Source organism: Osmerus eperlanus, chromosome 17 (assembly GCF_963692335.1).
Source record: "Osmerus eperlanus chromosome 17, fOsmEpe2.1, whole genome shotgun sequence".
NCBI classification, from domain to species: domain Eukaryota; kingdom Metazoa; phylum Chordata; class Actinopteri; order Osmeriformes; family Osmeridae; genus Osmerus; species Osmerus eperlanus.
The window spans coordinates 1,776,292-1,797,217 of NC_085034.1; the positions used below are offsets into that span (position 1 = coordinate 1,776,292).

The 20,926-nt window shown below is 44.6% G+C and overlaps 2 protein-coding genes across 2 annotated transcripts in view; both read right to left on the minus strand.

The window, feature by feature from the left end:
* Nucleotides 1-567: 567 nt before the first annotated feature.
* ucn3l (urocortin 3, like) lies at nt 568-2,007 on the minus strand. The gene is made up of 2 exons (XM_062483630.1): nt 1,994-2,007; nt 568-952 (listed from the first exon to the last, which is right to left on the minus strand). Exons 1-2 carry the CDS (start codon nt 2,005-2,007, stop codon nt 568-570), a joined length of 399 nt encoding a protein of 132 aa, XP_062339614.1.
* Nucleotides 2,008-3,073: 1,066 nt separating this feature from the next.
* The window catches only part of col7a1l (collagen type VII alpha 1-like), a 52,946-nt gene continuing 35,093 nt past the window's right edge, over nt 3,074-20,926 (minus strand). Inside the window, exons 70-102 of the mRNA XM_062482789.1 lie at nt 20,881-20,916; nt 20,592-20,726; nt 20,081-20,188; nt 19,477-19,866; nt 19,309-19,354; nt 13,813-14,366; nt 13,657-13,692; nt 13,026-13,052; nt 12,819-12,878; nt 12,051-12,176; nt 11,876-11,947; nt 11,189-11,224; nt 11,008-11,067; nt 10,836-10,880; nt 10,668-10,703; nt 10,162-10,197; nt 10,012-10,068; nt 9,835-9,906; nt 9,525-9,596; nt 9,329-9,364; nt 9,144-9,224; nt 8,995-9,048; nt 8,812-8,865; nt 8,659-8,721; nt 8,521-8,583; nt 8,242-8,358; nt 7,285-7,362; nt 6,666-6,719; nt 6,458-6,506; nt 5,591-5,827; nt 4,537-4,602; nt 3,684-3,869; nt 3,074-3,476 (exon numbers count right to left, since the gene is read on the minus strand). Coding sequence (XP_062338773.1) covers nt 3,457-3,476; nt 3,684-3,869; nt 4,537-4,602; nt 5,591-5,827; nt 6,458-6,506; nt 6,666-6,719; nt 7,285-7,362; nt 8,242-8,358; nt 8,521-8,583; nt 8,659-8,721; nt 8,812-8,865; nt 8,995-9,048; nt 9,144-9,224; nt 9,329-9,364; nt 9,525-9,596; nt 9,835-9,906; nt 10,012-10,068; nt 10,162-10,197; nt 10,668-10,703; nt 10,836-10,880; nt 11,008-11,067; nt 11,189-11,224; nt 11,876-11,947; nt 12,051-12,176; nt 12,819-12,878; nt 13,026-13,052; nt 13,657-13,692; nt 13,813-14,366; nt 19,309-19,354; nt 19,477-19,866; nt 20,081-20,188; nt 20,592-20,726; nt 20,881-20,916 — 3,162 coding nt within the window. The 3' untranslated portion in view covers nt 3,074-3,456. The remainder of the gene's footprint in view (nt 3,477-3,683; nt 3,870-4,536; nt 4,603-5,590; nt 5,828-6,457; nt 6,507-6,665; nt 6,720-7,284; nt 7,363-8,241; nt 8,359-8,520; nt 8,584-8,658; nt 8,722-8,811; nt 8,866-8,994; nt 9,049-9,143; nt 9,225-9,328; nt 9,365-9,524; nt 9,597-9,834; nt 9,907-10,011; nt 10,069-10,161; nt 10,198-10,667; nt 10,704-10,835; nt 10,881-11,007; nt 11,068-11,188; nt 11,225-11,875; nt 11,948-12,050; nt 12,177-12,818; nt 12,879-13,025; nt 13,053-13,656; nt 13,693-13,812; nt 14,367-19,308; nt 19,355-19,476; nt 19,867-20,080; nt 20,189-20,591; nt 20,727-20,880; nt 20,917-20,926) is intronic.

Genomic DNA, 20,926 nt, shown 5'->3' on the forward strand with positions numbered 1-20,926 from the left:
TAAATTTGATGACAACTTCGTCACTAACAATGGATTCTTGTTTTTTTCATGGCACTGAAAAACATATTGTTATCACTTTCCAAAGTTTATTGTTAGTTTTTTAAATATATATTTATGATTATTATTATTATTTGGATAAACTCTGTTTAGAAACTCTTTCTAGATTCACACTTTAATACACTTCCGTCCGTAACAGAATCCTCACATTTCCTAAACAGCTGTTTAACCACACATTTGAATAACCAAATTTAATCATTCAATAATCTTCTTTTCACATATATAAATTATAAAATAATTAATTCCGTTTACTTAAGAATGCTAATGCCTAAATTATTGAACGAATGAATACATTCATCTGAGATTATTTTAATTAAACATAGTCCACAAAAACATAATTTCTAAATTAAGGTCATGAACCAGCAGGGTTGTTTTTACGGGAAATTATCTTTCCCGTAAGCTTTATTTATCAAATGAAAATCGAATATTCAATAAAGACGTAGCCTAGGCTATAGCCCAAACTGGGCTTGGTTAATTGGAGCAATTAATTCAAACCGTCTATTCGAGTGGTCACTTTCTCCGTCCAATCTGTGCCATCAGCCGCGCATTGTCCGCAGCTTTTGCGCGTAGGTTCTTGGACTTGGCGATGTCGAAGAGAATGTTCATGATATTAGTGGGGACGTCTAAGGACAGGGTAAACTTGCTCCGTCGGTCACTCTTCGCGCTGTTTTGGAACATCTTGCTCCTGAGCTGCGTCTGACTGAGGTACCGATAGTTCGCAGGAGGGTAAGTCCGTTTTTCTCGCGACTCCGCCGAGGAGAGATCATCAGTCTTGAAGAGAGAACCCCAACTTTCTGACATGGAGTCACTGGGAACCTCTTCCCCCTTGATCGCGGCGAGGATCTCGTTGTCGCAAAGTAGGTTGGACTGGGTTTGGTACAGGCGGAGGCAAAGGCTGGAGGATGGTGTACACAGCACTGAGAGTACGACCAGTGTTCTAAGAAATGACAACATGCTGCCCTACAAGTCGAAGAGAAAACATATTTGTATGTAAGTTATTTTGTCACTCGGCTAAAATAGTATTACGCAGTCTTGTCTTGGCGACATACTTTGGCAATGAGTGATAAGCCATGTGGGTAAAAAATGTAGGCTACTTACCAACTCCCTTGCGATGCAATTTAAAATCAGACGCAAAAACTGAAAAGTAGGCTAAAGAAGGTACCCAAGACAAGTTGCTTTGAAATCTTGAAAATCCTCAAGTTCAGGTTTTTAACTGCGACCTCTTTCTCTCTCTAGCGGTGTGGACCGTCTGATCGGTAATTTGGCTAGCTCATCCATTCGTTGGGAATTCATTTAGTAGGAGACCATCGAACCGCAATCATGCGCCAGCACTAACGTCACACTGTTGACATCTCTGCTCTCCTCTCAAAGATTTCGCGGACTGTTATACATTGAAAGAGTTCATGCATGCGGACCTCCCAGCAGGCTGTAGCACGCACGGTTATTTTTTAGGCAATATTTCACATTCATTCAAACCCACAAGAAGCCGAAGTTTAAAAAAAGTGAATAAATCAAGTCATTTTCAGTGCCACGGACAGTGGCACATAGATTGCTCTTCGTCCTCGAAATAAACGTTGGTGGTATAATTGAACAGACTGACACACTGTTAAAAATACAATCTCAATACATGTGAAACAACACAATATCACAAAATGCGTAGTTTACGTTAATTGGTTTAGAAATACGACAAAACTAGACCAGGGTGACATCTGCCTTTCGAAATTGAATGTTTCACCCATAATTTGTCAGGGGATGAGGAGAACGTGAAAGTCTAAAAATAGGAAACCATTTTAGAGAGAAAATGTTAAGGATCCTATAGTTATTGGTCCTCCAGAAATAAAACGTTGAGCTACTATTTTAATATTCTTTGAAGTCCATGGACAGTTAATCAAGCTCTGTCCATCCTCCAAGGAAAAAGCTCATTAAAGTAGTGTACCAGATAGTGGGCATTTTTACGGTCGTAACATGGGTTGATGTATATGATTAGGTAAGGATATAGCTTCCAGTTAAGAGCCGATTCTATGGATATATTAGTTTAAGCCGGATAAGTCAGTTCCCTTGTTGAGACTGCATACAGATTACATCCCAAACTGAGCCTAGGCCTAACTGATTCCGTTTCAAATAAAAGCAAACTAATGAGAATGATAGGCTGTACTTTGTGTGTGCTTGGCCCTTTGTCAACCCCCCCCCCCCCCCCCCCCCCCCATCTCCCCTCTCAGGAATCCCCTTCCACCCTCGGTCTGTGTGGGTGGCATGTCCACTCATACAGCCTCTCACTTCCTTGCTGGGTTGGTCATCTGGCTCTCAGCCTGCCTGACAGCACCCCCTGCTGCCAGGGCATATGTACTGGGAGAGAGGCGTCGGCAGTCAAGCAGCCTCCGAGCGTGTAACTTCACCCCCTCGGCCTTCTGGGATACTGGAGGTTTTATTACATTTACATTTAGTCATTTAGCAGACACTCTTATCCAGAGCGACTTACAGTAAGTACAGGGACATTCCCCCAAGGCAAGTAGGGTGAAGTGCCTTGCCCAAGGACACAACGTCATTTATCACGGCCAGGAATCGAACCGGAAACCTTGTGATTAATAGCCCGATTCCCTAACCGCTCAGCCACCTGACATCTCTTTTATATAAGGTGCACGGTGGATGATGGATGGATGATTTGACAGACAGATGGGTGGGGAGGAAGTCAGACAGACCAACGGATAAACAGGCCGCCAGATAGAGAAAGAGAGGGAGGGAGGGAGAGAGGGAGGGATGGAGGAGACAGTTTGTGGAGCAGACTTCGAGCCCTCCAGCCCGCAGGACATTCTGTCAAAGTGACCGAGAGGAGAGAAGTTCCTGGACAGGACAACCAGAGAGACTTCAGACCAGGAAACAAGCCAAGCTTCATCACAGCCAAATAGAACACTATCCAAATACAGGAGCAAGTAGGGTCACGATGCACACCCACACACATCCCTCTACATATGCAGGCGTGTGTAGTCACACACACACACACAACACACAGTACATGAACAGAGACACTTTATTTTGTAACACTCACAGTCAAGTTTGTAAAATCGATTCACGTACACAGTATCACAGTTGTAAAAATCATTCATTGCTTGTTATGGTATGCGTTATACAGTGAAATGACCCATTTATCAGTAGTCTCAAGGCTATTCAGTGATGTTTATAAATCAAAATCAAATCAACCCTCAGTAAAAATACAGTTTCTCCAAACAATTACAAATAATATATGAAAAACTATTCATAACAAACAAATGGTGAGTGTAAAATGATCTGATAGTTAAACTTAGTTTACTTTAAATACAAATGAGAAACTCGACTCAAAAGAAAAATGTTAAGAATGTACATTTGGTCATTTACAAAAAAACTGCAGTCTTGACTGCCACTTCACCTTCTGGGCTCAAGACCTGTGGGCATAAGCAACGCTTTGAAATATTTTTGTTTAGTAAAATATATACAAAAAATGTTGTTAGAATATATACATATTTCTTGATTGGATCAGAACTCCCAAATCACCCTTCGAAATCTGACCCAACCCCTCTCATTGCACCCTCCTCCCCCCCTTTGCAAAAGAATATCACCACTTTTACACCCTCCTCCACCTGGCTGCTTACCTGGCCTCTCCTTCCCACAATGCACCTGACACTGCTGCTTGGTGGCGAAGCTGTTCCTGCTGCCCCCACAGCCCCCGTACACAAACGGCCTGCAGGCCCCGGAGGCAGGGTGGTAGTACCACAGCAGGGCATACTCTGAGCACCCCCCCTCCGTCATCGGCTCCAGGCAGGGGTCGAAGGTCAATCCTGTTAAAGCAGGGGTCAAAGGTCAATCCTGTCAAAGGTCAATCCTGTCAGAGGTCAATCCTGTGAAGGCAGAAATGTAGTTCCGTGTGGCGGGAAGGAAGAGATGGTAGGTTACCACACTGGTACACATGCGGCCTTGCTGTCACAGTGAGGGGCAGCATTGTGTTTTGAAAGCGATAGTTTAGACTAAATGTTTTCTAGTGCATCTTAGGCTTACAGTGCATATTTACCATAAATCCTTCAAGTTAACAAAATGAGAAGGAACAAGATATTGCAGCAGTCGAATATTATCAGCCTGTCACTTGTCTGAGCCTCTTCAGAGGCTGAGTCAGTGATTGTGTTCTCACATCCTAGTCTGTCTTTCATCCTTCTTGTAGGATGGAATGGTTATGCAAAAACCCATTCATACATTTCCCAGACATACACACACACTCTCGCGCGCGCATACACACACTTTGATCAGTGGATTAAAGTGTGGTCTTATCTCTCGCCCCCTCACTCTCCTGTTCTTCCACACTCATTACAGACCGATGACAGGGAACAGGAGAAGCTGCTGAACACGCAGAGAAGGAGAGATGGAGAGAACAGGATGGAGAAACACTGAAAAAGAGAAAAGACTGGAAAAGAGAGTGAAAGATGCCAATCTCTTCATCCGTTTGTCGTTCACCTGTCGTTCTCTCAACTCTTCTCCTGCGCCTCCGAGCCCTCTCCACACCCCCGTCCAGGTCAGAGTCTAGCAGCCGGAGGCAAAAGGGACTCACTTCTGCACTCACTCCACTTAGGATGTTAAGATTAAGCTGGAGTGTTTAGCGAACAGGCTCTCCAGCTCATGCTGTCATAGAGGAACTCTGAGGGAAAACCCTAAGTATTGCTAACAAGGAAGGGAAAGATCCAGGCTTTGTCCCTATCTGGGGTCTGTCTGTTTGTATGCTCAGCATATCAATGTGTAATGTAACGTGTGTCTGAGTGTGCGTGAACTTGAGTAAATTATCATGTTTTACTTGTCACACACCGGTAGCTCAGCTATCAAGTTACACTTCAGATGTTGCTGTTTTGAACATTGTGAATATGTAAATCACATTGTGACTTTGACCATGGCGATGTTAAAAGACCGTTTTTGATTATTTCCGCATGCGGAAATAATTTATTGATTGTGGAATAACAAATATGAATCGACAGCAAAAGTTAGCGTTGCCTGGGGGCTTCACGAGATAATGAACTGTGAAACATTTCACTGACATCGTTCTCTCTATTTCTGTACGTTTCTTATATTTGTCCTCAACCTTTTGTTCCTGGAGAATCTGCTGTGTCATGAAACACGGACTGAAACGGTACTCTGTCATTGTTGAGTTCATTATATTTCACATATGAATGCAGGAAATACAAAGCACAAAATCAAGAAGTTTCTCATAATAGATGCATTATTCTGGTTGACCCTGGATCCTGCAGATAGCAGAGCATGGTCTGAATCTACAGGACTGTGCAAAAGTCTTAGGCACATTTTTTACGTGAACATTGTCTTAAATGTAAATTTGTGTTCTGTATTTATAGGTTAGGGTTAGGGCAGTATAAAAGTGCAATGTTGAAAACATTTTTGTTTTGTCTTTTACATTTTATTATTTCTTAAAGCATTTCATTCCATTTGTGCCAAAGACTGTTGCACAGTCCTGTACCTCTTTTGTTTGCGATGTTGTGGTGACAGCAGCGATGGGTGGTGTTACCAGGGAGGTTGTCCTGGGGTGGGGTCCCATCCACCTGTGAAGGGATGTGTGGAGGAGAGCTGGGTGTGGAACCCAACACTCCTTCTTCAAGTATTCTCTCCTCTCTCTCCTTCCCCCTTTCTTGCTCGGGCCGGCTGCGAGTGAGGGATGATACGTCCCCCAGCTCTCTTCCATCTCCAGCCAGCAAGCTCGCAGTAGCAGGGCCTGTGGACTTAACCATCCGCTGGTAGTCTGTCCCTGTAACACACACACACGCACACACACAGATTTAAATGTCTAGATGAAACGGTAGATAGAAACAGGTTTTAAACCGAGCATAATAAATCTTCGTAGTAAAGTTGTCCTCGTGTTGTTATAAGAAAGGGATCTAACACGTTTTTAGGCGGGTCTCCTAAATCAATAATAACTGCTGTGTTAATTCTGAATTGCGTCGGGCGTAGTGCTGGTGCACGATCATTGAGGCTGGTCTCGTGCTTGTGAATGACTCCAATGTCACAGTCTCGGTGCTTAGAGAACACACCAGAACACACCAGATGGAACCCCGCAGGGGGTGCCTTGCTACAGCAGTGGGAGTTCTAGAACACACACACAAACACACTGACAGAACACACATGCTTAAAAGTAGTGTACGCACATAAACACACATGCTTAAACGTAGTGTACGCACATAAACACTCATGCTTAAACGTAGTGTACGCACATAAACACTCATGCTTAAACTCATGCGCCCACCAATCATGTATCTCATCTTTGTATGAGGGCATGCATGTATGTACACATGAGAAGGTTCTATAAACGCAGGCACGTGCATGCCCACATGCCTTCACACACACACACACACACACACACACAGCCTCCCATACTCACCACACTTCTCCACCACCTCCTGTGTGACCAGTTCCTTCATCTTCTCAACCTCAAGGTAGAAGAAGACCAGAACAGCGTCACAGTTAGGGGCAGTCGTCCTCACGACGCCCTCAGGTCAAGCCTCAATCTGTACACGGTCCCTGTTTGCTTAGCTTCAGTCTACATGGGAGTCCCTGAGGGAGGATGCAGGATGCAGGTTCCTACTTACCGACAGGCCTGGTTCTCCCTTGTCTCCCTTGGCTCCGTCTGGTCCAAACTTCCCCTGCAGAGACAACAAACGTTTCTATCGTGCGTGCATCTCCAGTCTCTCGGTTCATCAATTATTTATGGCAAAGACTACTCAAGATACGCAGGGGGGAGTGGACACAGAGGTGTCTGCCTGACTAGAGTTAGGTCTGACTGACTAGAGTTAGGTCTGACTGACTAGAGTTAGGTCTGACTGACTAGAGTTAGGTCTGATTGGCTGGAGTTAGGTCTGATTGGCTGGAGTTAGGTCTGACTGACTAGAGTTAGGTCTGACTGACTAGAGTTAGGTCTGACTGACTAGAGTTAGGTCTGATTGGCTGGAGTTAGGTCTGACTGACTAGAGTTAGGTCTGACTGACTAGAGTTAGGTCTGACTGACTAGAGTTAGGTCTGATTGGCTGGAGTTAGGTCTGACTGACTAGAGTTAGGTCTGACTGACTAGAGTTAGGTTTGACTGACTAGAGTTAGGTCTGATTGGCTGGAGTTAGGTCTGATTGGCTGGAGTTAGGTCTGATTGGCTGGAGTTAGGTCTGATTGGCTGGAGTTGCGTGGCTGGTTCAGCTGTGTCTCAGGCTGCCTTACCTTATCCCCCTTCAGTCCAGCGGTGCCAGAAAGACCCCTCTGGCACGGTTTCCCTCTACCTCGCCTGCCCCTCTCTCCCTGAGGGAAAGACATTAGACGAGTCACGTTGTGTTTGAAGACACACATGTACAATGTCCCTCGCCCGCCCCTCTCTCCCCGAGGAAGACAATTAGACAATTTAACTTCCATTGAAACACACACGTGAAATAGCACGCAGGCCTGTGCTCGTACACACACGGACATACACAGACCTCAGTCTGTTCATTTATTTGCACGAAATGGACAGGATTAGGTCACTGCTGTCCTCTGTAGATAGGTATAACTTTGACTCATAATTAGGCTCGTACTTGTATCCACTACAGATTCTAAACAGACAACGCATCAAAAACGGACCCCAATTAACTGTCCCCTTGGAAAGACCTTGTTAAAGATCTGACCAATCAACATCAAGAGGCTGCTAATTGTTGCTGAAAGGAGGCATTTGCATGCGATTCAGTTTGAAACTTTGTTTAGTTTCCCCCCATAGGCAGAAATAGCCTAGTCTCTCTGTGAGTTAATTAGGAGCAGCAGCAGCAAGGGTTTGTATACATAGGAACCCTTCTCACTGTCACACACCACAGACAGATGTGTTGTCTGTAATCAAGCTCGCTTCATTCTCCAGTTTGTCACCGTCCCCAGTTTTCCTTAAGTGAGTCAGGTTTCTGGACACAAATATAGCTGTTGAAGATTTGTACACTAGGAAAATGTACACTAGGTTGTGTGTGTGTGTTTATAATAGAGGGTGATCGGTTAGTTTTGTGCTTGCCCACGTTTGACACAACATCCTTTTACATCTCAGTGTGTGCCTGTCCACATGTCCTGTCCACATGTCCTGTCCACATGTCCTGTCCACATGTCCTGTCCACATGTCCTGTCCACATGTCCGACACGACACCCTGATACACCCCTGTGTCCCACCTTGTGTCCTGGGGAGCCCCTGGGCCCTGCTGGCCCTGGATGGCCCTGCTCTCCATCCATCCCTGTGGCCCCTGAAGACCCCTTGAACCCTGGGAACCCAGCGAAACCTGTGGCCCCCTACAGGACAAGACACACTGCATTATGGGAACCAACAGAAACGTTTGATCACAACCAAACTTGAGCTGGACACGTAAGGTTTTAATGCTGTGACACCATTCATGTTTCCAAACAGAATAAACCGTGTGTAAGAACATAGTTTGACAGCTAGTGTTGACCAACCTTTTCTCCTCTCACCCCTGGGGAACCCTCCACGCCATTTAGGCCTCCATCTCCTTTGTCACCCTGTCAACAAGGACATTTAAAGGACGTTTCTACGTACAGGAAGTGTGCTCATGTGTGTGCCAGCATGGAACTCACCTTCCGGCCAGTCAGTCCATTGAGACCTGGGTTTCCTGGGGTGCCAGGAAAGCCCATATCCCCCTTGGTGAGAACAACACAACAGCGTTCAGAACAAGCTCATAGGATAACTGACTTTTCCTGCGTGCCAGAAAGTTCTACATAATGACTCACCTTGTCTCCTTCCAACCCCAGACTGCCCATGCGTCCAGGGAGACCACGGAAGCCCTGTCCAGACACACGAGCAGCCAAGCTCAACAACAGAGTTTACAGACAGGCATTACAGAAATACTTCTCCAATTATCGTTTGACGATAATCCCTGTAACGAGCTCCCGTCTATTTTCATACATCCTCACCTTCTCTCCTTTCTCCCCAGTGTCTCCCGGTAACCCTGGCTCGCCCATGTCGCCCTGCACAGGAAAGTACAAAAATAGATATTTCTTATCTGATAATAAACATGAGCATCTATTCTGGACGCTATCTCAGAGCCTGTTTATATCCTCGCCTGGTCTCCTTTCTGGCCTTGCTGTCCTTCGTCTCCTGTGTCCCCTTTCTCTCCATCCAATCCGTTGTTGCCATTGCGACCCTGCGACGACAATGAGCCAATGAATGACCACAGCTGTTGCAAGACATCTTATGGACAAAACTTTATTAGGTGTAAGAAAGGTGATTTAGGAGAGAATGACTCACCACGACGCCATTGGCTCCAGGCTCCCCGGTATCTCCCTGGCAACACAAACACAACCAAAACACAACATCGTAGTACCACTTCCTGTTCATACATGTAAAACAGAAAACAATAGCTACAAAGCATATTTCTAAGTAGTTATTGCTGCTTTGGAAGCTGTTAAATACTGTAGACGGTCCAGTGAAGACTGGTGCTGACCTTCTGGCCGACTGGACCTCTGGCTCCGAAGGGCCCGACGCCTCCTTTGGTTCCTGCGTCTCCTTTGAGGCCCTGAGGTAATGTCACATCACAGTGAAACTAAATATTGGCACTGCGGGTATAATGTGGGAGTGTGTGTGTTAATGTTGACGTAACTGTGAGTAGATTCACAGTACTGTGCAAATGTCTTAGGCACCCAGATCTTTGACATGAATATTGATAAACATGTTCATATTTTCTGATTTTTCGTCTTCTGTATTTGTGCTGGCAGTTTAACAGTGCAATGTTAGAAAACTAACAAATCCAGAACCTTCAACCCAGGGGGTCCATCCTCGCCCTTTTCTCCTTTATCACCGTCGAAACCCGGAGATCCTCGAACTCCCTAAAAACAGAGACGAATCGATCAAAACATATTTCCCGTGCTCACACCCTGCGTCGCTCTCGTAGCGGCCTGCGTCCCGAGCCCCAGCTCTCTCCGTGAGCTCACCCCTTCTCCTTTGCCCCCCTTGTACCCGCGAGGCCCTTGGATCTGGAGAGGGCTGCCCTGTAAGGAGCCATGAAACAGTCAGCCTTCACATCAAACATGCTGGGATTATTTATACCTGCGAGTTAAGAAGATGTTGTTCGTATATCCTACCCTTTCGCCTGTGATTCCTGGCAGACCTATGTCACCCTGTGAAGAGAGGCATTTTGGGGGAGAATCTTAATAAAAAAATATGTTATAAAGACACTGAGATACTGTTCACACCTCTCTCAAACATCTCGTGTTTGTGATTTATAGTTTTCCAGATCCAGTTTCTACCTAAACCTGACTGACCGTAGCTGAGCTTGGTGGAAAAGGTTGAAAGACAAAATGTTCCAAGGAAAGTTTGAGGTAACAGAAGTGATAACTGTCTGGACCCTTCAATATGAGGCGAAGGGAGATAGACTTGCTGACACTTTGACTGAGGCCTCAAACATCAGTCTTGTCAAAGCAAACCAACAAAAAGAATCTCCTTGAGTTAAAAAACAAAACAAAATAAATAATAATCTTCAGGAACCAAAGCAGACTGAAAATATTTTTCTGTGGATCACCAACTGTATTTGTTATTTAAATATATATGTTTCATGTTAAAGATTTTAGGGAGTCCGACTCTGAAGTACCTTTTCCCCTTTACTGCCAGCAAAGCCCTTTGGACCCTAGGAGAGAAAGGTTGATATAATGAAAAGCTAATTTTTCTTAGTCATTAAATCCGTGTACTGATACTAATAGGTATATATCATTTACGAATAAAATAATTTTGTATCTCAAGATTCATGTCCGTGACTTACTGCGTGTCCAAATGCTCCTTTAACTCCTGTGGTGCCCTTTTCACCCTGCAGCAGCACAGATCATAAATAAACATTACTATATCTACTATATATATTATAAAAGAAAATATAATTAATATGATAAAGGGCAGATTCTTCTCTGTGGTAGTGTTTCAGGGAATCAACATCTCACCCTTCGACCTGGGATCCCGGCAATGCCTCTGTCACCAGGTTCTCCTGGGACGTTGTCACCCTGGAAAAATACATTTACGTTTTAACATTTTATCCAGAGCAACGTAAAAATAGTGCGTATAGAAGTACAGCAGAAGTTTCCATGTAGGTCTTAGCATAGCATCGGTCTTAGGCTACCTCACCTTCTCTCCCTTCGTCCCCGGAAGGCCAGACGGGCCCTGTGAGCCCAGGAAACATCCATCATGACACACGTTACTCAAGTCAACACAGTGTTAGGAAGGCTACGCTAGGCTAACGTTACCAACTTTACACAGTGTAAGGCTACGCTAGGCTAACGTTACCAACTTTACACAGTGTAAGACTACGCTAGGCTAACGTTACCAACTTTACACAGTGTAAAACTACGCTAGGCTAACGTTACCAACTTTACACAGTGTAAGACTACGCTAGGCTAACGTTACCAACTTTACACAGTGTAAGACTACGCTAGGCTAACATTATCAACTATACACAGTATAAGGCTATAGCTGATGCTTCCATCTTTCTGTAACATAGGGTGACCAGATTTGAGTTTGTGAAAAAAAGGGGGGGGTGCTGATACTATCTGATCACATTGACAGTTCTCTCTACAGTCAGAGCTCGCTCAAGAAGGTGGAACGTAAGGGAGATACCTTTTCCAAAACTTGTAAGGGCCTAATAGTTATCATAATATCCGACGAGGCAAAATCCTGGACAATTTTGGAATCCCTGCCGGACACATTTTTTAGGTCTCAAAAAGAGGACATGTCCGGGTAAAAGAGGACGTCTGGTGTCACCCTATGTAACACAGTGCAAGGCTAAGCTAAGGTTCCTGTTTCTCAACACCGTACCAGTGCTCCAGGTGCTCCGGGTCCTCCGAGGGTCCCAGGCGAGCCGTTCTTCCCCCGCCTTCCTCTGTCTCCCTGCAGAGGAGACACGTTCATGACCGGTTATGCGGACGAAGAATGAAGTAGCTGTTCTAGTCGTCGTTCTATTCGATAGAGAAGAGGCGCTGTTGCTCTATACCTCTCTCCCCGGCTCTCCTGGGTCACCTGGCTGGCCTCGCGGGCCCTGAGAACCTGGCGTCCCTGGGTTACCGCTGATACCCTGAATACCTTGAGCCCCAGGGGGGCCTGGTTCACCTGGCTCGCCCTGAGAGAGAGAGAGAGTGATGGGTTGGGGGGGGATTAATTATTTAGACTCTGTTTTCATGCTCACTAACTGCGTTTTCAATTCAATTGATAGTGATAGAGAAAAACTGAGAGTTGTGGAGAATGAGAAAGATATGAGAGAGACAGACAAATAGACAAACAGGTAGACAGACAGACAGACAGACCGACAGGCTGGCAGACACACAGACAGACAGACAGACAGACAGACAGACAGGCTGGCAGACAGACAGACAGACCGACAGGCTGGCAGACAGACAGACAGACAGACAGACCGACAGGCTGGCAGGCAGACAGACAGACCGACAGGCTGGCAGACAGACAGACAGGCAGGCAGGCAGGCAGGCAGGTAGACAGGCAGACAGGCAGGCAGGTAGACAGGCAGACAGGCAGACAGACCGACAGGCTGGCAGACAGACAGACCGACAGGCTGGCAGACAGACAGACTGACAGGCTGGCAGACAGACAGACAGACAGACCGACAGGCTGGCAGGCAGACAGACCGACAGACCGACAGGCTGGCAGACAGACAGACAGACAGACCGACAGGCCGGCAGACAGACAGACAGGCAGGCAGGCAGGCAGGTAGGTAGGCAGGCAGGCAGGCAGACAGGATGAGGTCTACCTTCTGTCCTGGTGGTCCAGCCTGACCTTCTGGGCCTCTGTGGCCCAGTCCTGGCTCTCCCTGACCCCACAAACACAACAGTCACAAACACACAGATACTGCACTCCTAATACAAGACAAACCTGAATGGTCCAAAAAGCCACTTCTCAGTATATATTTCACTGATTGTTGATTGAGTTCATGTGCATTTGAATTATACAAACATACCTTTTGACCCCTCTCGCCAATTTCACCCTGAATAAACACAGAGTAATGGGCGTTAGACAGTTGCCGCGAGGCCCTATCTACAGCTCATCAATTTTTTTTCACCAAAGCAGCAGCGTCTGTTAAACAGCTTGGGATAAAAAAGAACACATTGTTTCCAAGGATAACTTTCATATCAGTGTGCCTAGCTAACTGGGAATTGTGTGTGCTAATCTAGCCGTCACGGCGAATCAGAAATCCAAAATAGAACTCTGGCGACATCAAAGGGCAGGGTTCTATCCGAGCGAAGCTATTTGATTGACAGGAGGGGTGTGACGTCATTGGGTGGCAGATGTGAGTAGGCGGGAGCAGTAGTGATATATCTGATGTTGTGACATTATATCTCCTAGGAAACGCTGGCTATGGAAACACGTGTGTTAAGACCGATCCAACAAAGCAGTCATTAACCTTTCATTTAACTGATATCAGGAGTATTTCAACTGTCACATTAAAATGTCAATTTAAAGGATCTGATTATAATGCAAACAGGTTTGCTGGGGCAGTCTCCATGGTTTGATCATCTTCAGTTCTTGATAAAAGAGCTTTTATCAAGATTGACTGTGTTGTTTAGGATCATTAACATTACGGTTTTCACCTTTGGTCCAGGAAGTCCATTTTCCCCTGGGGCACCCTTCAAAAACAGGGACAGAATAGGAACAGTAGAACGTAAGAACGTAGTTTCTATGTATCAGATGTAAAACAAAATATATGTCATGTTTTATGGGGTGGTTTTGAACTGTAGGTTACATACCTTTAGATGGAAATATTCTGGACCAGGGTATCTTGTTCCCCTTGCTTCCCCATCATATCCCTCCTCTCCTCCTCTCTGTCTTTCCATCTCTTCCCTTTCTCTTTCCCACTCCTCTCTCTCTCTATCCAGATCTCTTTCTCCCGGACCCTCTGTCTCTACCCTGTCTGTTTCCAGCTCTTTCTCCCTCTCCATGATCTCTCTCTCAATTTTCTCTCTCTCCATTTTCTCCTTCTCAATTTTCTCTCTTTCCAACTCCAGCTCTTCATCCCTCTCTTTCTCCAGCTCCATCCTCTCTCTCTCCATCTCCACCCTCTCCCTTTCTCTCTCCATCTCCATCCTGTCTGTCTCTCTGTCCACATCTTCCTCTCCCTCCCAATCGTAGTCTCCGCTTCTCTCCTCCTCTTCCTCAAACTCTGCGTCAGGGTCCTGCTCTCCTTCGTGCTCTGTTCCGGCTCTTTCCTTCTCCACCACGTCACTCTCCTCCCTCTCCTCCCTCTCCTCCCTCGTCTCCCAGATCTCCTCGTCTGCCTCCCTCTGCCACGGCCTCTCCCTCTCTGGGGTTGTTTCAGGTCCTTCTCTCTCATCCCCTGCCTCTGTACGCATCTCTCCCCCCCTCACCCTCTCCCGTCCTCTCACACTCTCCTCCCCTCTCTTCCTCTCCCTCTCTTCCCTCTCTTCCCCCTTCCCCCTCTCCCGTTCTCTCTCCCTCGCCTCCCCTCTCCTCCTCTCTCTCTCTGGAGAGGTGTCAGTGTGAGATTCCGGGTTGCTGTTTTCCTGTTTATTTCTCTGTAACCACATATGATGATATAAATAAATCATGTTTGGAAGAAGTTTAACATTCCTCCTATAAGGTGATAGGATTAACACTGTATCTAATAAGGAACTGCACCTACATTCAGCATCTCCTGGCCTCTTGCTCCAGATTGTGACTTTTAAAGACAAAATTAAAAAAAGTTTACATTTATAAATGTTTTACTTCATAGTGAAACTATTCCAATTCTGATCCCAGCGTTCACTAGGGCATAACATACTGATCTGACGAAAGAAAAGGTGTAAATGATTTATATTATTTAAATAATCGATGAGTAAATCAATTTACGTTTCGTGCATCCTTGAATCGGTTTCTTCCTCCTTGGGGTCCTGGCATGTATGCCTGGAAACACCACAAACCATTTAGGATACCTGTATTTTCCAATGATGTTGCATGAACTCTACAGTTTAATAAGACAGCCTTTAAGATCATTAACAGCCATTGCACTTACCGTGTAACCAGGCCTTCGTGCTTCCTTCCTTACCCTTACTTTGGATAGAGGCACCTGCTGATTTAGACCAATCACAAACATGTGGGTCTTTCAGAAACCTTGTACGTAAGTGTGTCTGTGCCTCAAGATTAATGTTAACATCCACTTAGCCCTGGAAAGCCCATTGAGTACATGATGATCTGAAGTGCAATGAAGTTGAATGTAGTTAGTTAACATTACACTTCACTCCGGTAGAGCTACGTAGTTCCTGTAGCTCATATAGTTTCTATGTGTGTGTAGGTAACTACAGTGTTGTTGTCTGGTAGTTAATGTAACCTTTGTGTCAAGTGTTGCCAAAAGTGCAAATAAAACCACATTTAATGTAATGGGACGTATATGATTATGACAGTAGATTTCAAGAAAGACTCGTAGACTTGTTCAGGGAGACATTTGAACATGTTTACTGACTTGACATGCACACGCAGGTTAAATACAAAAGGAAGATTTCCTAGCATGAAAATTTCACCAGTGAAAATAAGGTAAAAGAGGAGGACATTAATGTAGTTTTCTATTTTGAATAATGGTAACAGCGCTTATACACTCAGTTTTCCTGAAGGAGAAAATAAACAAAATACAATCTTTTCCCAAGTTTTTAATAAATATGTTTTGGATGATGGATTGAGTTCTGCAGATATAAACTAATATCAGGAAAATGAGTTAGGCGAAAAATAATAAGTATACCTTAATGAGAACTAGTGAGGCTGGGGGGAAAGAAAGTTTGGTCTGTAATAAATAAATAAGATTATGCAAAGTAAAGCTACAATTAAATGAACATCCAATGGTTGGAATTTCGAATGTGCATAACATTTGGACTTGATGTGTTATGTTCAAATGTTACTTTAATGTTAAATTTCTCTTGAAGAAATTACCCACTAAACCACATGCTAATAGACACCTGGTATAAGGCATGATTCCTGTCATGGGCGTTGACCTGGGCGACTGACATCATCATTGCGCGACGGAAAAGACTTCCTCCTCATGTTACTCTGGTCAAGTTCGGGACAAGCAGCTCATCACCAGCGATACACTTCACAGTTTATACATACTTTCCAAGCAACATTCATTTGCTTACATATGATTACAGCTCAATAGTCACAAAAAGTCAGGATTTAGGAAATGGCCTGTGTCAGGAAAAAAAGTCAAAATAAAAAAGAGAAAATATTAAAAACTTGTATATTTTTGGGATACCTTTCTTCAAATGTTGTATCATTCATAAAGAGTGATAAGTTTGGTTGAAAGTTTTACATTCCCATTCAAGCAGAGTTTAGAGAACATGCTCAGTGCATGCTGTTGTCCATCGCAAGTTGACTGAAAACTATGAGTATCCTTTTCTAACTACGGTTTGTGAACGTTTTTTTCCAAGTATTTGAGTCTCTATATGTTTCTTTAAGTTGTACATGGTGGTACTCTTTTGCACTGGTGAAATTTTCACAAATGTTAGTAAAGACAAGATTTCATGTTAGAAAAGGGTCTTAAGGTGCCAAGATCAAGAAAATAATTTGTCATTTGGTATTAACAGGAAATACATAAATTGGAGAAGACATTCATGAATGTTTTGTGAATACCAATGACTCATTTCCTTCAGGCTCTTGCAAGTCGCGTCCATGCAACTACAACACACTCCGACGGAACAGAGCGATTGATTCCCGGACAGGTGTGGGAGAGGACGTGGTTAGTGATGAAACACACCGCTTGGACAGAGGCTCGACGGAGTGGAATCTAGCACAGTCTTACCTTCTCCGCTTCTTCCGTTGTGATTGGAGGAGGAGTGAGGGTTGGGAAGGTCTCCTGCGTTTGAAGGACATGATGGATGAGAAACATGTAGGACAGGATTCATCATCAGGATGTCTTTCAACACGCCAAAGGTGTAGTTAGGGTGTAGTTAGGGTGTAGTTAGGGTGTAGTTAGAGTGTAGTTAGGGTGTAGTTAGGGTGTAGTTAGAGTGTAGTTAGGGTGTAGTTAGGGTGTAGTTAGGGTGTAGTTAGGGTGTAGTTAGGGTGTAGTTAGGGTGTAGTTAGGGTGTAGTTAGGGTGTAGTTAGGGTGTAGTTAGGGTGTAGTTAGGGTGTAGTTACTGTACCTCTCCTGCTCCATCTGGTGTCTGCCCTGCTGTAGCCGTGGAGACCGTCTCCTCTGCTGTAGCCGTGGAGACCATCTCCTCCTGGAGAGGAAAACACAAGTCTTAATCTAACATGACAGAACACTTGCATCTCCAAAGAAAGCAACCATCTCCAGTTTTAATCTTACATGTAATCTCTTTATCTTGATTGAATATGGACAAAGGGGGCAGGGTCAAAACAGTCTTTTTTTGGTTTGTCAGTACAGAAAGGCTATTGTTTTGCTGTCATTCCTGGCCAGTTTCACTATTCTAGTTACATTCCAAGTAAATGTAATTTAAGTTTTTTGAGTTTGAGTGATATGCCCGAGGTGGAACTCGCAACTGAATGTGCTCACCTCTTTGCTCATTAAATGTGATGAACTTTCTGTGGCGACTACAAACTGCAAGATGGGAGGAAAATCTATAACCAAGTGATCCTCAACTGAATTAAACAGTGGATACATAATTTAACACGAATTTACGTGAGTTGAAATTGGAAGTGCACTATTTGACTCTGAATAAACTTGACAGTAAGTAAGGGTACCTGTTCATTCCCTCTCTCCTCTTCTGAAAGGAAGGGCTCGTCGGTGAACAACTCGTCCTGTTTCAGAAAAGCGAGATCAACTGTCAGCCACATCAACTGTCCAAGTGTTTTGGATGTCACAGAGGGAGTATGTCATTCTAGCTCACTAAATACTTTTAAGTACAAGTTTTGGACACCCACCTAAATGTGGTTCATCTCTTAATAGTGCAGTGCACAATCATTATTTTTTAATCATTAATTTACCCATTTTGCGTGTGGGTGTGATATTAATCACCCATACGACACCATTTACTCTCCCATCATGTTGTGTGGGAGAAGATCGACATCACTTCCTGTCTCTAGGGACCTTGCTAAAGCCCCTGGCAGGTCAGACACACGCTTCAGAAGAATAACATGTAATTAGGAACCTGCCAAAGTTTCGACGTTTACGTGGGTGCCCGAGCATTCTGGGTACTCATGTATAACCAATCGTGACCTTAACTGAAGAAGGAAGTGGTCTTGGAGGGATTGTAAAGTGTGACTCTCTTAATTAGAGGGTTGTAGTTAAGGACACATTGTGCCAAGTCTATCTTCTTCCTTGACAACCACTCACCTCATATTCATAGCCGTATTCCCCGCCATCGTAATCTTCCTCCCCCTCTTCCTCATCCCCTTCCTGATTACTTGTCTTAATCAAGAGATACAATGCAATGCAATCAGTGAGTCATGAGAGAAGTATTAATACTACTGGCAACAGCAGAAGTCCAGCGAGAGTTGTAATGACACACAAATGTGGAACCATTTATGACAAAATTGACACAATCATTAAGAAAAGGGGCATGCTTTTAGTCTTGCAAAAATCATGATATGTAACACCAAATAATATTTACACACAGGGTTTGTTAAAAGCGAAAAATACTCCAATTAGTTCAGGTTCAATTTAGATTAAATACAGCATTTGTAGAGACTGTACGTAAAATCAGTCCATTAGTGATGTTTAGGCACCTGAGGTTAGGGGAGGTTAGGGGAAAGAGACTGCTAACTCAGTCACAGGGTGCTTGTTAAGGAACAGACAGGGTTCATAGCTAGACAGCGTCAGTGTGCAGTGGAGGGTGAAGGCTTCACGTTCAGGAGTTTACCGGCCGTTGTCTTTGTCTTTTGTGACGTCCTTTATGTCCCTTGCCCTGGTTAAGAACGTCAGAGTTACAAGTTGTCAAGTTTTTTTTTGTAGAACATGTCTGTCAACACTGTTCCATATCGACCTTTTGGATTTGTTTTGAAGTTTAGTCATTAAACAGAACATTGCTTTGATTCTTCAGTTGTCACTGTTTGACTTTGTGGTTTAAGCATCTATTTAGTCCTATTTAGTCACAAATGTTTTAAGATTTAGGGGGAACAGTACGTGTGAAAGGACTTTTATACGTGAATTTTATCAACGTGGTGTTAGTTTATCCCCTGAATGAAGGTGGAGTTAGAGTTCTGGCAGAGTTCTGGAATCACTGTCGCAGCGTCACCTTTCCACGCTCCCTGTTTCTCCTCTTCTCTCCGGAGTTCCTGCTCATGGAGTCCTCTTGACTGAGGAAAACCGTCTCTACTGCTTCCTCAGGGAGCCCTGAGACCCTCTGACACACACACACACCCATACATCAAATGCATACAAAGAAACGTTTGGGATTCCACTAATCAGACAACTGACATCGACTATATTAGATAACTCAGCAGGGAAAGGGAGAAAACACTGTACCGTTTCAGATGAGGTGTGTTGGAAGGTAGCATTCGTCATGGTCAGAGTAGCCTTTAGAGAGGGATCTGTGCTGAAGTCCTCCATGGTGTCAGTCCCATTGGGTCTGGACCGGATCCTTTCCAGATCCTGACTGGGTCTAGACCGGATCCCTTCCAGGTCTTGATTGGATCTGGTCCTGATCCCTTCTAGGTCCTGATTGGATCTGGTCCTGATCCCTTCCAGGTCCTGATTGGATCTGGTCCTGATCCCTTCTAGGTCCTGATTGGATCTGGTCCTGATCCCTTCCAGGTCTTGATTGGATCTGGTTGTGATTCCTTCAGGGTCCTGTTCCCCATGTATAGAGGTGATCCCCCAGAATGTGGGACTCTCCACTGTTTCATTTATTAGAGCCTTCACAAAATAAATATTCAACGATCATTGAAAGATTATGCTGCAAATACAGATGAAAATGTCTAGTTATTTTGTGAAGCTTTGGACGCTTTTGGACTTTCTAGGGCTTTGCTGGGACAGTTTGATGATGAGTTTGACAGTAGGAACTTTTATACAATCGATGTTATATTTATAGCGATACTGTGTTGTGATGAGTGGGGGCTTGGGAGCTTACTGAAGAAGGTGGTTCTGGGAACTGAGTGTTTACTTCTGAGTCCACCTCCACATCAATGGTGTCCATCTCAGTCAGCGGCTCGTTGGAGATCTCGTACTTGACTGGGCTCTGTTCAAATTCACAACAACCATCCGTCAGGCTCTTCACAACGACAGGTAAGAAACAGATAAAGAAAAAAGACTGCAGTCTATAGGATAAAACCGTCATCTTTTCATGAAATCATATCAATCAGAGGCAGCGCTCGAAACGATTTGGAAATGCTGAGGGTTTGTTTTCAACTTTTCTGAGCGGCCCAGAAGCAAGGATCCATGCGTGTCGGATGGCTGAGCGGTTAGGGAATCGTGCTACCAATCAAAAGGTTGCCGGTTCGAGTCCTGGCTGTGAAAAATTACGTTGTGTTCTTGGGCAAGGCACTTCACCCTACTTGCTTCGGGGGGAATGTCCCTGTACTTACTGTAAGTCGCTCTGGATAAGAGTGTCTGCTAAATGACAAAATGTAAATGTGTCTTACTGTGTACTCAGAGATGATGTTGGAACCGTGTCTTTCCTTCTCTCCCAGGGTCCTCCTGGAGGTGCTCAGGTCCTGCAGGAGTTCCTCCATGCCGTCCTGAAGCAGCCTGTCAATCAGGGCCTTCAGCAGGGGCAGCTGGGAAATTGAGTCTTTATGAGACAGTGTTGCTTGAGAGGAAACTTGTTTCAATCATTAATGCAGTCCTCAGTTATTTAAAAAAGCTGTCCCACCCACATTGGAAAACAAACCGACACTCCTGCATTTGAATGAAAGATTGAAAAAGGCTCACCCTTATGCCGTAGGTTTCAAACATTACTTCAATGTCCTGGGGAAAT